General features: G+C 34.2%; 1 protein-coding gene across 1 annotated transcript in view; it reads left to right on the forward strand.

Moving 5' to 3' along the window:
- LOC115442198 (RNA polymerase II degradation factor 1) overlaps positions 1–13,943 on the forward strand; it is a 59,337-nt gene extending 45,394 nt beyond the window's left edge. Inside the window, exons 2-6 of the mRNA XM_037447402.1 lie at positions 3,169–3,281; positions 11,412–11,467; positions 12,035–12,236; positions 12,330–12,584; positions 12,754–13,943. Of these exons, the coding sequence (XP_037303299.1) occupies positions 3,169–3,281; positions 11,412–11,467; positions 12,035–12,236; positions 12,330–12,584; positions 12,754–13,875 (1,748 nt within the window). The 3' untranslated portion in view covers positions 13,876–13,943. The remainder of the gene's footprint in view (positions 1–3,168; positions 3,282–11,411; positions 11,468–12,034; positions 12,237–12,329; positions 12,585–12,753) is intronic.
- Positions 13,944–16,519: the final 2,576 nt, after the last annotated feature.

The following is a 16,519-nucleotide window of genomic DNA, read 5'->3' on the forward strand; positions in this document are numbered from 1 at the left end:
AAGCTTTCTGAGTAATCTTCACCAAAAAATATTGATTTGGCCATAAAGGTTAACTAACTTGCTACTTTTGCTTTTATATTAGTAAGAATGGTTCCTACCACCATCTGAGACCTTATGACCGTGTAAATTCGTAGCCCAGGGGCCTTATTCTCTTTCCCGCACGTTATTTTGACAGTGCGTAACAAGCACGTAACACAATCCATCATGTTTAGTACTATAGAAATTTGGCTTACAGAATACCATTACACACACATTTCTCGAAGATAACATGACACGGCCGCGTTACGCGTTTACACTATCATACAGAATAAGGGCCCAGCCGTGTTACGTTATCTTCGTGAAATGAGCGTGGGTTGGTACTCAGTACGTCAATTTCTATTGTCTTAAACGCAACGCAATATGTTACGTGTTTGTCATGAACTGTCAAAATAACGTGTGGCATAGAGAATTAGGCCCCTGCATTAAAATGATAAAGATGTCCTATCAAGTCCAAAACTCTATTTGAAAATTACACGGAACTCTATGACTGATATTTGTCGTACTATCTTTCCCAAATGAGACATATTATTCTAGTTTTTTTTTCTTATTGAATTTCCTTATACATATACAGGCTCAACTAAAATAGTCTGTCTAAAATACCAACAGTTAAGCCAATAATTTTTTCATTCGATTCAATAAATGCGAAGTTAAAAATTCGGCATGTAGCATCTATGAGAATAGAAAGTAATTTTACGACACATTTCGGCGAATCATTGAACGGTGAATCACATCACTTTCCTTTGAAATTGCCATCAATGGCGTCAGGTGTTCAAGATTCTGAGTTATTTGCTATGTTACGAATTCATTCTTTATGTGAAGATGTCTATTGAATATTAAGAATTGTTAACATTCGTGTATTACTTTTAACAGATTCTTTGTAAATAATATATAGTACTATATGGTATGATTCATTGTTTAATTTAGGGGTTATGAACGTATTTTAAGATTGTCTACTTTTGGCCAAAAAACAATTGTGACCTATTCGGCGGGCAATTAATATCTGTTGAAGACGCGATGAAATAGACAGCAAAGTTAGATAATTATTAACCAAACAAGTCCATCTAATCCAGTCGATTATTGGCAGATTTTAAATACTTGGAAATCTTTGATTATTAGCATGTTTTTCAATTCTTTAAGTCCTTAGTTATTAATTACGTTCCTTAAAATCTCACTTAATTTGTCATGTAGACCTCTCCTCGTTTGTAAATGTACATAGATTTGCTTTGCATCTATCAATGTTATGATACTAATAATCCTGCAATAAAGTGCGCAATTTCTACTTCGTAATAATGTCACAACACCCCACGCAGCTATTAAAATGGAGTAAGTACAAGTAACTAGATCGTAAATTACTAATTCTGTTAACAAAAAAACTAATTTTTGCTGCCATTCCAAAGTCTATCCTCTTCCTTTTGTCAAAACGTCAATTATCCTTTGTGAACCAATATATTGTCAATAGACTTCAATCGCCCTTTGTAAAATATTTACAGTTCACGTGACCTCAACTACATGTCACTGGCCTGTCACTCCGATCCATTACCATATCGAATTTTGTTATAACCGTGCTTTGTGATGACCATATCGTCTTTACCGAGGTTAAAGCGTTTTAAGGTATTAAGCAAATCGGTGTTAATATTCAAGAAATGACGGCTTGCATTCCCCGATTGTGTACATTTTTTATATATACTATGCTATTTGTTCTGGTACTCAAGGGACAAAGTTCATTTAACTGTATCAAATTTTTATTATGAGCTGAGATGATGTTAGCTTATGTTGTCTTCACAAATTATGATGACTAAGGTCGTAATTTTATGACTCCGGCGTCTGAAAATAGATTATTGAGAAATGTTCTTAAACCACGTGGCATACAGTTCATTTTTCAATAAGTATTTTTGAAGTTCGGTAGGGTCGCTTCAGAGCCAATGGGATAAGTCATCGTAAACTTGATGGCAAGTTTCAAACAATAAACGGGAGCGACTTTCACCGATAGTGCACAAAAAAATCTTACCTTATCTTATCTTAACTAATACGTAATATTTGGATGTTTGTAAAATGTACATGCGGAAACCGCTGTACGAAAGAATGTCACTAGCGCCATCTGTTGAACAAATAAAATAAAAAGATTCAAATATTTTCCGAGAAAGGAAATTAGCGAGATAAAAGTAGCTTATTCGAGAACGACGCCTACCTGTCCGCCAAATTTCACCTAAATTCGTTCAGGGGATTTTGCATTTACTTCATTTAGTCAGATCAGGAATTGCAACAGATTCCTGTATTTCCTATTTTAAAATGTGGTTGCGGTAAAACGCGTTACGTTTCCCTTTCAATGTACTAATACACTAATGGGTTTGTCACGGTGTGTGGACTGGTCATCACCGGGATTTATTGCCTATTCTGCTACACTTTGATTTGATAAAAAATATGATTTTGTTGAAACTATTATAAATGGAAAAGATTAAATAAACTGAATAAGAAGATAAACTCTAAAACTATTAAACCGATGTTGAAAATTCCTTCACTAATTGCCCCTATAATGGAAGCTACATTACTCTCCCAAAATAGGTACTATACTTTAATTTTGATAATGGGCGTTAACGCGAGCAAGAGCTAGTATTACATTGATTTAATTCTTTCTATTATCTGTGATTCTTTTTATTATTCATGAAATAGATATTGGATGGGAACAATTATAATTTGTTTATTGTATATATGACTTTGAAATATTTTTTTTATAAAATATTTAAATAACCGGACACCGGACAGGGGAGATAAATTACTTCTTTAGCATTCCCCTGACACGACGACGCGACGAATATCAAAATATTACTAGATACTTATAATAAAATTACAGTTCAAATAAAGACTTCCTTTTTAGAAGGTTTTTGTGTTGGGCATTTTTATTTATTGTCATCAAAAAGTTTACTCTGACTTTTAGCGAAGTACTTGGTTTGCGAAATTGTAGATACTTATAATAAAAATAAACAGATTTTCATGTTAAGCATTACTTTATTTATCGTCATCAAATAATTTGCTCCGAACAGAGTACCTGGTTTGCGAAATTGGTTGATGTGTTAATTATCGCAATGAAAGATGGTGTATTACTAACTGTATATTCTGCAATTGTTACAGCACTCGTGGTATGTGTTCACGCAACCAGCGTAGACGACACGGACAAAGGCAAACGACAAACCGAGGAGGAATTAGTGCCGACACATTACGTTTACAGATCTCCAAGGAAACAGGTATGATTCATTCTTTATTCTTTACTTTCAATTGTTTGATTCATTAGGGAGGTGACTCTGCATCTACACTTAGTACTTAATAAATGTCAAATTAATATCGAATTCATATCGCGCATTAGTCCATTGAAAAGTTACATTTGGGGTTGCGTTTTTTAGAGGACGCAATTTTATTTTTTTGAAGTGTAGGGGGGGTCAGTCTAAAGCTAAAACCAAGTTTGTGGGGTCGCCACCCTTGTCCCACGGCCACCATCTTGAAAATAGGGGTTGAAATGGTTTTTACGATGTATCTCTTAAACTATTTATCTCACAAAAAATGTAAAAACATATTTTGTTGCAAATTAAATTCTCTACAACTTTGGCCTAGTAACTTTTGTCGTAGAACTATAAATAAAAAAGTTATAAGCGAAAATGTCAAGAAATTCAATGTTAAGCAATGTCCATTGCAACGTCATCAGAACGTGTGTTTATAAGGTTCATAATACTTTTTGTACTCTCATTAATACCCAAATACCCAAGGGACCATTAGGGAACAAAAGAACATCTGCCTGCTATTATTATTATTATTTCTAACCTCTCTTATTGTAAGAATAGCTGATAATATTGTGTTAAAGTTGTCGTAAGTAGAAAGTTTTTATTAGCATTTTGACTTTTAAAAGACTTTTAAAAGTCAAAATGCTAATAAAAAAGTAGTTTTCACTAAAGTTAAAATCGTGTCTAAAAATCATTCGAAATCGTCTTCACAATTAAAAACAGAATAAAATACATCCGCACGTACAGAAATATGTAGCACAACTAAAAGATATAAGTTGAACGACAACTTCAACACAATATTATCAGCTATTCTTACAAAAAGAGAGGTTCTTTTGTTCCCTAATGGTCCCTTGGGTATTTGGGTATTAATGAGAGTACAAAAAAAAGTATTATGAACCTTATAAACACACGTTCTGATGACGTTGCAATGGACATTGCTTAACATTGAATTTCTTAACATTTTCGCTTATAACTTTTTATTTATAGTTCTACGACAAAAGTTACTAGACCAAAGTTGTAGAGAATTTAATTTGCAACAAAAAATGTTCATACATTTATTTTGTGAGATAAATAGTTTAAGAAATACATCGTAAAAACCATTTCAACCCCTATTTTCAAGATGGCGGCCGTGGGACAAAGGTGGCGACCCCACAAACTTGGTTTTAGCTTTAGACTGACCCCCCCTACACTTCAAAAAAATAAAATTGCGTCCTCTAAAAAACGCAAGGTAAGGCCTAAAAAATGTAACATTTCAATGGACTACATGTATTTTGATACCCTTTGCCTCAATAAAATCTCCGTGAAATGATACATGAAATGAAATCATTTAGTTTGAACCTATAAAATGTTATACATTATTTAGATTCCGTCAATATTAACTCTACCACTTATGCAGAAAGCAGTTCTCACCAGAGAACGGGCAAGAAACTCTGGTTTCGTTCTTTTCAAAATCAGTTTAAGTTATAAGTTACATTACATGTTACAGAAAAGAAAAATACAATTGGTTCGTTCTGCGATCGATAGCTTGCATTGTAGCAGATTTATTCGGGGTTTTATTCTTTGTGTTTTATTTCTGAATAGAGGGGTGTAAGTGCACCCCCTTGCACCCTCCCTGTGCAAGGTCCCTGTTCTCCATAATACTGGTTAATACTAGAATTTGTAACTAAGCAAAGTCCAAAATAAGACTTGTAGGTATTTTGGTTACGTTACTAATCTGCGAACACGAATCCTATTGTGTTTCTCCTATGGGTTGTAAGTTATTCTCATTGGGATTGAGATTTTGTCACCTATAATTTCATCGAATATTTAACTTTAGATCAGAACAAAAAATAATAACCAAGTAAGTAATGAAAAAAGAGTATTTCATAATCGGGTTCATTTAGTTTTATTTTGAAAACAATATATTTTTATACTTTGAAATTAAAACCCAAGCAACTTCATGTACGTTTTTAAACAACATTCCGTTAAATACACGAAGTATAAACGCCGTCACGCCATCTCCCCATTACATTGCAGGTATAATTTATCAGTTTCTAAAGCATTGTTCCCCATTGAATCAACTAGGGGACGGACAATGTCCCACTCCTTTCACTGTGGCATAGATTTCGACACTAACCGGTCAATCTGTAGAACTATTACAAGTTCGTGAGCCCAGGAAGGTGGAATGGAATTTACAAACATGTCTATAGTTAAATAGACAAAGAGGATTGTTTGGTCTGGTAAACTTGTATAGTGTTTATAAATTATAGATGTACTGTAACTATATATAAGTTTAGTGTTTTATTATATTATTATGTATGAAGGTTTGTAGATATTTGGATGTTGAGTTAATGTATCAATCTCTGGAAGGATCGAACTACATTTGAGTAGGAATGCTTTGAATTCTGGGTTCATGTTTTAGGCTATTTTGTTTAGCGGAAAATTACAGCATTTTTTTTATATCGGGAAGACCTAGACAAATTGCGGGCAAAAGACTGGTCACTAAACTATTTTTTTTTTTGTTTTTTCTTGGGCATAAAATAACTTCCTTCAAGATTTTCTTTTATAACTCAAGTTCAAGTAACTTAAACGCAAAATAAGTTTTTAAATGACCGTTTTTTTTACTATCGTGGTTGACAAAAACCAATAGCAACATTAAAAACTTTTTTGAAACGAGCACGGCAAGATGACCCCGCTATAACTGATGGTAAGCAGGGTGAGGTCCAAATAGAGTGTTGACTGACTTCTTAGCAATACATACAAGCTAACGTCAAAACCCGAAACACTTATGTGGGTCACTATAGCGTGTTTTGCTTGTTATAGACTGCCTCGGTGGCGTAGTTGTATTGCATGTCCGGTACAATAGCGCTCTGAGGTCCTGGGTTCGAATCCCGGGTCGGGCAAAGTGATATTTGGGTTTTTCTGCTCAGTATCAGCCCGGAGTCTGGAATTTGTGCCCGATATGGCGATAGGCTCGCCCCCTATCACATCATGGGACGGAACATACTTGGCGAAAAGTGGGTGCCCTAGTTGCGCCTCTGCATACCCCTTCGGGGATAAAATGCGTGATGTTATGTATGTATGTATATACTGGGCCACTAGCAAGACTATAAATATCGTACCATACGTAGAACTAGACACAAAGAGTGAATATTATCATGTACACTGTACTATTAAGTATCGATAATGTTTCAAACTAGCCTCATATAAATTGGTTTGAAGCACGCCATGCCATATAATATTTATAAATTGTCTACGACAGTGTAGTGATGTTTACCGAATCATAGGTATAGTCAAAACAAAAGTAGCGGAACGAATTCAAAATTCAAATCGCCTTTAAACTTTTGTGTCCTGTCCTTATCAATCATGGTTTTTTAATAAATTTATTCTTCAAAGGTGTTGTAGATAAAGAAAGACGAATATTTCGATTGAAGTTAATGTGTAGAATAGAATTATTTTTTTTGAATTTCTTCAGCTATTTTTGTTGCTGACTGTAAACCAAATTTATTGATTTTGTAGAATTAGCACAATGCCTTGTATTTCATGTAGAAGAATATTTTATTGGTTTTGTTTTTTAGGTACCTATTTGTAGTTCATTGAGAAATTGTAGGTAAAGAAATAGCTAGGTATGTACACTCGACAGAGGAGCTGATTAGCTAACGCACAGCTTCATAAAATTGAAAATATAAAAGACTATCGTTAACTAATAAGAGGTATACAATTACTAACACGCGCACGATCTGTCGTAAACTATTTGATGTGCAATACCTACCTATAAACGCAAGAGTCTTACCAAAATAAAATTGGTTTGTATACTATGTGTCTTTATATTAATGGAACCTATTTTATATCAATAACAACTTTTAATAATCTTATCGACATGATCTTCCAAAAGTTGACCGGTGAGACTGCACGGATCATATTGCCGTTTTTCAATCATAATTTCGCTTCAGTTTCTTGTACGTTTTATGCCGTATAGTTTTTCGAAAACTGTATTATACTTTCATCCTCAAAATTGCTACGTAATTGAAAATAATTAAAGAATATCAAACTTTACACTTTAGGAGTTAAAATCCTTTGAAAGTTGAATTTAATTTAAGGTGAAGGAAAACATAAGGCTGGGGACCTGTTTCGTCGTTAGTACATAATTTCTAAACGTTAGGCAACTAGTAGTTAGCTTGATCATTTTAATACCTATCCTAGCACTGGCAGTGGCGAAATATTAGTGAATTTGGTGGTTAACCTTCACGTGTAAAATAATGCTAAATATCTGTGTAACACAGGCAAGTTAATTGACAAAAACAAATTTTACTTCCATTATGGTACTAACTAGTATTTTACAACGTTATTAAAACGTTGGTTTTTTGGAAAACTATTAATTGTATTTTACATTTATATGTACTACAAACGATTGGAGAGCAACATTTCAATATACAGAAGTAGTCGCGATAATAAACAATGTTTAATGAATTTACCACAGCACTTTTATTCTCATAAAAATTTAAACATTACAGTCATAATCAATTTTTTTTTAAAAAACTTTAATGCTATTGCCTTATTTATTGACCACATTCAAAACATTGCGTGTTCAAAAATTTTAATTCCACACGTAATATGTTCTTTATTTATTCCTTTGCCATTGTTTTCTAAGTACGTTTTTAATGTAGTTGTTACGCCACGCGATAATAGCTTAAAATAACGGCTAAAAGTAGCAGATATTGCAAGTGCGAACGTTAATAACACGTTATTAGGTTAGCAATGCCCTGCTATTTTGTAACTGTCGCAGTTGTTGAAACAGTTACTCTTGAAAATGTGTTATTAGCGTGATTGACAAGCGATCGCATCCGACATTTGACGCGATGATTGCCTGATGAACGCTGTTGCATTTATAAATACTTGAGAGTGTTTCAATAGCAGATGCTAATTATTTACTACGAATTTTTACATTAAATATAAGACTAAAAAAGAGTGAAAATTGTATTGATTAAATGGTCTCTTTGGGAATGAAATATATTTTTTTTATGTACTACATAGGTACTATGTTTAAATAAATTAAAATTCATCAGTTTATAACTTAAGAGTGCGCTTAAATTGCCGGATTCGCTTTTTAATTATTAGTATTACGATAATTTTGTAACTTATCATTTACGCATAGAAATGGAAAAAAAAATAGGTTTTTCATTTCTTAACGTCATTTTAATGGGTCTGTAAAAAGAGCTTAATTTTAAATATTAGTAATAACATTTTCCCTCATAAGACGTTCATATTAATTAACTGCAACAACAAATAGCCAGGATAATGAAAGTATTTATTTAAAGTCACTATAATGATTTCTTATTTACGCGATTATTAGAGATTGTTAGTTTACTAAATAAATATAGCAAATCAACTTTATTCACGATTTAACTACTTAGAAAAGGTCAGGCGGCTCGTAAAATGTCCAATCACTTAATATTTTCCATAATTATGGGATCACAGAGGAATGTCTTATGTTCATATAAACATGCAAATGACTATCAAATTAGTCGTAAACCATTTCGTATGTAGTTTAATAAGTTGGAGAAATCTGAATATTTAAATCTTCAATCTATTTAGCAGTTTTGGTTGCACTTTATCATGCTTCTAGATAAAAACAAATTAAAGCAAAAACTTTGTAGATATGTACATTGTTTCCTTTGTTTCAAGTCATAAAGTACCAATTGATTTCACAAAATACCATAATGGTCAATACTGCCACAGGATTAAAGTAAATACTCTAAAGGACACCAAAATATTGATACAATATGATCTAGGATGTAATCATGCTCACGAAATATCAGTGACATTATTTGTTTTAACAAAACAAGTATCAACATCGACAACTTTAACTAATGAAATACAGTTACTCTCTGAGGAGCGGCAGGCGAACATGATAATGTGGAGAATCACTCAGGAGATTTCTCAATGCGGAATATAAATATGCCTTGTAGCTTTCCACAATTTCTCCATATGACCTTTATAATTTCTCTATTATAAAGATGCACTTGTGTATTGCGCACACATTTGTACATTATAACATATCCTGCGTACATGGCCAAAATTCGATTAGGAAGGAATAATCAACCAAATCCATCATTGGTATGATTAATCATAGTTAATATATAATGGGTAATGTGCATTGTCTAAGCATATAATTATCGAGAAATTCGCTAACAGTTTGAAGTACAAGTACAATATTTGGAGCTCAAAAAGATCTATTTTTGATATGTAACAGGCAAATTAACAAAAGGTAACAAAAACATATATGGATGGATAATTATTATTGGAATGGGAGAAATATTGATACCGAAATCCTACCCGAGAATTTAGCCCTAAGATCATAGCCAGGACGCCTTTCTTCAATCGTTGCCGCTAATAGAAAACAAAAGAAAAATATGGGAATGACATAACTTAGCGATAAGTCTGTCGCTTAGATATGTCGATCCTATACATATTTTTTTGTTTTTTTCTAGGCTAAAACATTCTAAAAAGGCGTCTCGGCTACGTCATGTAGACTTAATTTTTGGATCCAAACATTTTATTATTATCAGTTATATGTAAAGAAAATAATGTACACAACATTTATAGCTGTGCTTAATAATTGCAGAACATTCACTTTATCAGGCTACATTTGTTTCTGTGCTTCCATATTCCTTCATGACATTAAGCAAGACTTTTGCAACCTCCGTTATAGTCACAACTTTATTCATTATAGCTTTCGTTTTAATATCGATTGTTATATTTATATTCCGTACAACATTGCAAACGTTTATATTTAACAATTTTTTACGCTTCAGTTTCAAAATAGTTGACATTTCGTTAATTATACACACGCTAGCAAGTAAGATGGCGTCTTCTTTGTTTCGGAAGTTATGTTTAGTGCTTGAGTAAGCTGTTTTGTTAACTACAATGTTGTTTTGATGATTTGTATGAATATGGCTGTGGAGTTTTCTATATCTTTGTGTAGTTTTGAAGGAGAGATAATAATGCAAATAATGTGTTGTCATAAAATTATATGTGAAAGTTTATTGTATTTGTGTGAAACCGAAATATATTTGTAAAAATTTACTTTAGCATAACACGATCTAATAGTTTGGATGTTTTTATTTATTTGTTTATAGTTGCTTAGAACAATATGTATCCTAGAATACATTGTAGAAATAGGTAATGATAATCGTAGTAAACTTTGCTCTTTGCTTGGTTGTACTTCATTCTGATCCCCTCCTCTCCTTTGCTCAGCGGAATTGTACGCAGCATGCGAAGCTACAACTTGATGATAAAAACCATCTCGACCTGAACCAGAAGGTTCGCAACTCTTTTCTTTTACTTCACCACCAGGTTTTGGAATAGTTTGCCGTCTTCGTCCGTTTGCGCGTGTTTCTTCCTACCTATAATCCTGGGCCTTCCTGCAGTAGAATGAAGAAGAAGTAGCCGGCATGATTTTGTCGAATAGCATGAGATGGCCATCTGATACCAGTTGATACTCTATCTGGACAGCATTGTGCTTATCATCAGGGGCAATGCAGTCACATTGCTGAGCTAAAATAAAAAAAAAAATACTAGGTTGTTTCAGGTGCAGCGCAATCACTTTGTCGTGCTAGAACAATAAAAAAATACTAGGCTTTCGAACTGGAGTAGTACTTAAGCCATATGCCAGGAAACTGTTGCACAAGAAGCCATGTCGTCGAGTCCGCCCTATGTCGAAAACGGTCGATAATTGCATTATTGTCTTTTTTTACTTTCACCACGCAAGTGTAACACATAATAGCGTTGTCGTTGTTGTTGTGACATACGTAGCTACTGTCAATTTGCTATAGCTTTTTTGTTTGGTAATTGTTTGAAGCTCTAGTTTTGCTATAATTTTGAACTGTCTTGCAACGGATGCGTCGTTTAGTCTATATGCCACGGATTTGATGCCAATATGGACTCATAACTCTTTATTGGTTTAGAATTTTCATATCGTGGGCTAGAACGTTCTAGAAGTTTTTGACATCTCACAAAACTAATACGTTTGTGTGAGAATAGAACTATGTTTGAAACAGTTTTTTTGTTTCTATAGTAATTTTGGTATTGTTGTTTACTGACTATTTTTTTCTATTACAGGAACAAGCTGCACCCGTTGAAGAACCACAACAAGAAGATGACAAAGCTCCCGTTAGGTATTTTATTTTCATTTAGTTAAATTACTAATAGGGCTACCTATCTAAAATCACATGCGTACGTAGTAGTTTGTACGTAATATATTTATATAGTTATATAGAATACGGCAATGCCTAAAAGAGGTTTGAAAGGATTGTTAGGCTGGCGATAGGAATGAACTTCCCAAGCGCCGGTGCGAACCTAGGCACCAAAGTTCTAGCCTCTGACTTTACAAGTTACTGAATATACTCAAACAATTAGGCACGCTGTGTTACTGTTACTCACCGTTAGAGTCGACGAGATGACGTAGTATTACAGGAGAGTACCTATTACGCTACTAACTAAAAATATAAACTGCGATTTTGTAGACTATTACTGAATGGAATTTACTAAAACTTATAAAAGATTGGGAAATAATATGTCATATTAACAATATCTTAAAAAATAATACAAAATAGGCGGAGGTATCATTTATTACTTGTTTTCATATAAATATTACTCTAACTTCAATTCTCATTAAAAATAATATTTTATAATTAATATCTAAATTGTCTTGCATAAACAGACCGAATAATTATGTCTTGCAGTCGATCAGATGGCGAAGAATACCGGCCAGGGCAAGTGTTCTCTCTAAATCCTCAAGAGCTGTTAGAGCTTCAGCCAGAGAGAAAAGCGCCTCTCAGTAGCAACCAGTTGTTGCAGCAACTGTATAGCAACCCTCAAGCGGAACATAAGCAAGGTCTACAGCAGTTTTACTACTTAGAACCTCAGGGCCAGGTTGGACGACAGGTAAATATTATCAAACAAAAACAAAATTTACTGATATAAATTTCTCAAAATTTATAACCATATTTTATTGAATCTTGTTTTATTTTTTCTTAGGTTGCTCTCCAACCATCACATGCAGTCATTGCCCGTCCAAACTACTCTTCTAACGGTGGAGAAGCTTCTGTAGGAGCTGCTCTTTCAGTGAGCGATACTGGTGCGGCCTCCGCTGAATCTTTTGATCAAGAACTTCTTGCTTTACTCGGTCAAGCACCAGTAAGACCAGAAGAGCCTCGCAAACAGGCATACATCCAATCTACTCAAACGCAGCAAGCTTCGACGGTGCAGAGTGTAGCGCCTCAATATCAGCAGGTATAGTCTTAATAATATCCGGATAGGAGAAGGCTTATCATTTCTTTAACGACTGTTTGATTCTCACCCTTCTGAATATAGAGTTTCTTGGAGAAAGGTTACGAAGTGTATAAGTGTTTCTCTAGTAGTAATATTTTTCACACAGCATTTTCTATTTGTATGGTTTCAGGTCGACCGTTACGTAACCAAGCCAAGTAAGAAGCCTTCGAAGCTACGTTCCAAAGTTCAAATTGCTCCTCCTCAAATCCCTGCTGCGCCTCAACAATACTTGATTGAGACCACAAATATCAACCAGCAACAGCCTCAACAATTCCGCCCCGCTCCGCAACCGCAACAGCAGAGAGTCCCTCAAGTGCTGCGTTATGTTCCGTTCCAACAAGCAATTCAACAACAATCGATTCAGCAACAGTCAGTCCAACAACCTTTATACGAACATCCTGAATCTCAAGGATTGAAAGTAGTCGCTGCCCCTAAACTGCAACAATTACAGCAGCCAAAAGGTCAACTGAACTACAGGCTTATCCCTCAATATCAGCCTGAAGCTGTTCCGAAGCAATACAGAATTATAGAAGCCGCAAGGCCTCAATTCGCTCGTCAAGAACAACGTCTTCAGTCTCCTAGTGTTGAAAGACCAGTGACATATTTAAAACGTTACCCTGAACCTGAAAAGTTACGATCTGTTAAAATCTACGATCCTGTTTTTCAAGAATCCTTGCAACAGCAGCAGCAGCCCGCTCAGATTTTAGGAGAGCAATATCTGCTGCGCCCTGTGTACAGAACAAATGATCAGCGTCCACGATACGAATTGCCTCCGCTTGCTCTGAAGCCTGAACAGCAACGCGTTGTTGAGCAAGGAAAGCCGCAGTCATCTATTTACGTCAGCAAGAACTTAGCACCAAGGAAATTGGCCAGGCCACAGCCCTTGACTTTAAAAGAACAAAATTTGAAAATCGAACAGCCTGCGCAACAACAAGAACAGGTAATTAAACACGAGCAGCCATCGAACGTCGAGCAAGTGAACATTGAACAACATGGCCAAAGCTTGGAAGAGCAGAGATCTCACTTACCACCGCCGAAAAATAACAAAGCGTACACTCCTGAAGAATTTGCAGCATTAGTAGCGGCTGGATACGCAGTCACGCCGATACCAGTTAGTGCGTTGAACCTTGACGTCGCGCAATCAAGATCTGCAGTGGAGCAAGTAACATTGCAGCCAGTGACAGCACAACCCAAACGTCGCCCTATCAGCAGACACCAGTATCTCCCCTTAAGAGGAGATGACGCGCCCTAAACACACCGACCATTTTGTACATAGTATTAGAAATAATCTCATAAAATAAGATAGCTATATTTTGTAAACGTCGTTTCATTTGATACTTTCATAAGTCACCTGAACGCAGATATTATAATTAAAACGTATAAATTATATTTTCCAAGATGGAACGTAAAATGAAACCGCACGCTGCAAGCGCTAGTTTCATTATGCTTAATATGAAAGCCGCAATTACAGGCGGGATATGTGAGGGTACAACTGCAACTAATTTTATAGGACGGGGACGGCTTTTACAATCTATTTTTAACACTATGATACTTTTAATTTTCTTTCAAATGGACTTACTCCGTTCGTATCTTTTAATTGTCACAACAGATTTGGTAATGTTTTTAGGAATCCTTATCTGACACCATCGCGTGTGAAAGATTGTTTTCGAGTATATCGATTTAAAAAGATCTTAACAACATAGTGCCTAGTTAGAAAATTCAACTTAGGGCGGAAAATCTATAAGACAATTACACGAATCTTACATACTCACACGCTCACGTCCTTTATACACGAGGGGATAGGTGAATTGTGCACTCAATATTCAGAGATCTCAGAACGATAATCATGACGCTCACGTAATATAGCCGCTGAAACAATCATCCTATACAAAAAAAAATATTTTCTGCTAAAACTTCCATGAATCTCTTTACAAAAAAAAAAAAAAATCTTCTTATTTGTAATTACGAGTCATTTATAATATTATGTGATCGCGTGCAGATTTCGTAAATTCAACTGCCTATTGAGCTATGCATCTTTTATTTTGCCATTTTATTTATAGCCTTCTTTATTTTCCGCGCCGTTTTCCCAATACGAGTTCACAGTTTTGCTTAATCCAAATGGATCCTGTCCACGCGATATCGGTTTTACGGACTTCAATTTTATTTTCCCTATAGGTTACACTTTTATATCCTCATAAGTCCCTTTAGATTAATTGCTTTTCAGATTATGTTTATCTTTAAATAAATGTGAGGTCTTGAAATGTCCAAATAGATAAAGACCTTTCAATTTAACTATAGTAGATGTTATGGATATAAATAAATATTTAATTAATTTGCGTATTATAAGTTTGAAACATACTTTTGAATATTCGAATTCCTGTGAGATTTTTTTATAATATATAACTAAATGAGGATAAAAATATATAGTAGTGTAACTCTCTCTATAACATTGCAGTCTTACATTAATAACGTGACGAATGTTATTCAAAATTTGTTGACCAAATTATAGTTGCAAATATTGTACTATCACAAACATATTCACAACATCGAGAATTTACATTTATTCTTATCAAGACATGGATTCTGGTACTAAGCTGCCTATTAGTCTCAATCTGTTTGTCCATCACAACTCATTAGTCCAGATAAGAGACAATGGCATGATAATGAAAATATATGTGAACCCTTAATTGATGTCAGCCTCCTACAGTATAATGTACATACATGTTTATTCTGTTTAGTATCGAGTAAACCAGATTCCGGAGAGAGTGATTTTGGATACGAAAAGGGTATTTTATTATATTCGATGTATATAATTATTCTATACGTAGTGGAAAAAAAAAGAAAACAGAAGCTCTTTGGTGAAACGAGCAGAAAAAGGGTTTAGAATAGCAATTCTTATTTCAAATATTGCAATGAGTTAGAATCGGCGCGAAATAACGTAATTGTTACATTTCTTTCTTTCGCGCGCATTCTAATTCCTCTTGTCATTTTTCATTTTTTGGTATCTAACCCTTCCATTGGGGCTTCCAAAGGCTTATGTGTTGTTGATTTTTAACCAGACTTTGATCGCGCTTTTTAGGCTAGAATTTAAACGACGAATAATTTTGATAAACTTAGTAAAAACGAGTTAAATAGCCTTCTCGAAGCTACGTAACTATGTTATTAATGGTATTGACACGTTAACAATTAAATAATTTAATCAATGGCGGTACACTAAACTTAGCTTATTTTCTCCATCACAATTTTATTTATACCAATTTCAATTTAACATTAGTAATGTAGCTTTCTTTATGTATTGTAAGCATCTAACATCCTTCCAATTTCACACTTCACGGGTAACTTATTTGGCTTCGCGAACCGAATATATTATACTATCATTATTCTTGGTAATGGGATATCGGAATCGGCTTGGGGCTTGTCAATCATGAAAAATACTTCGACACAGCGGAATATTACTTCACATCCATCTAAATACATAAATAAAAACATAATTTAGCTTGTATTCACATTTTTAACTAGAATTACAATAACGGACAAATATCATAAATTCTGTTTATTTATATTAGCAGTATTTGCCTTTTCTTAATTTGGGTTTATAATGTATTACAAATTTATAACATTTTTCTATTGAAACTGCCAAGTTATTTATTTGTAAGCTTCAAAATCGCGTAAGTATTTTTACGATATGTGTCTGATATAGGAATAATTTTGTTTCTGTCACAGGAAACATTCTCAATGATCAAGAGGAATACATCCCGTTTTGTAAACTTATTTTAGGGTTTTATTACTTCTATTTCAGAGAATATTACTATCTACAGCAGTGGCGAAAGGTCCATACAACCAGATTGCTATCGGCTTCACTTTACGTAGAATGTATGTAAAATTTAAATATCATT

Source organism: Manduca sexta, chromosome 6, assembly GCF_014839805.1.
Source record: "Manduca sexta isolate Smith_Timp_Sample1 chromosome 6, JHU_Msex_v1.0, whole genome shotgun sequence".
NCBI lineage: Eukaryota > Metazoa > Arthropoda > Insecta > Lepidoptera > Sphingidae > Manduca > Manduca sexta.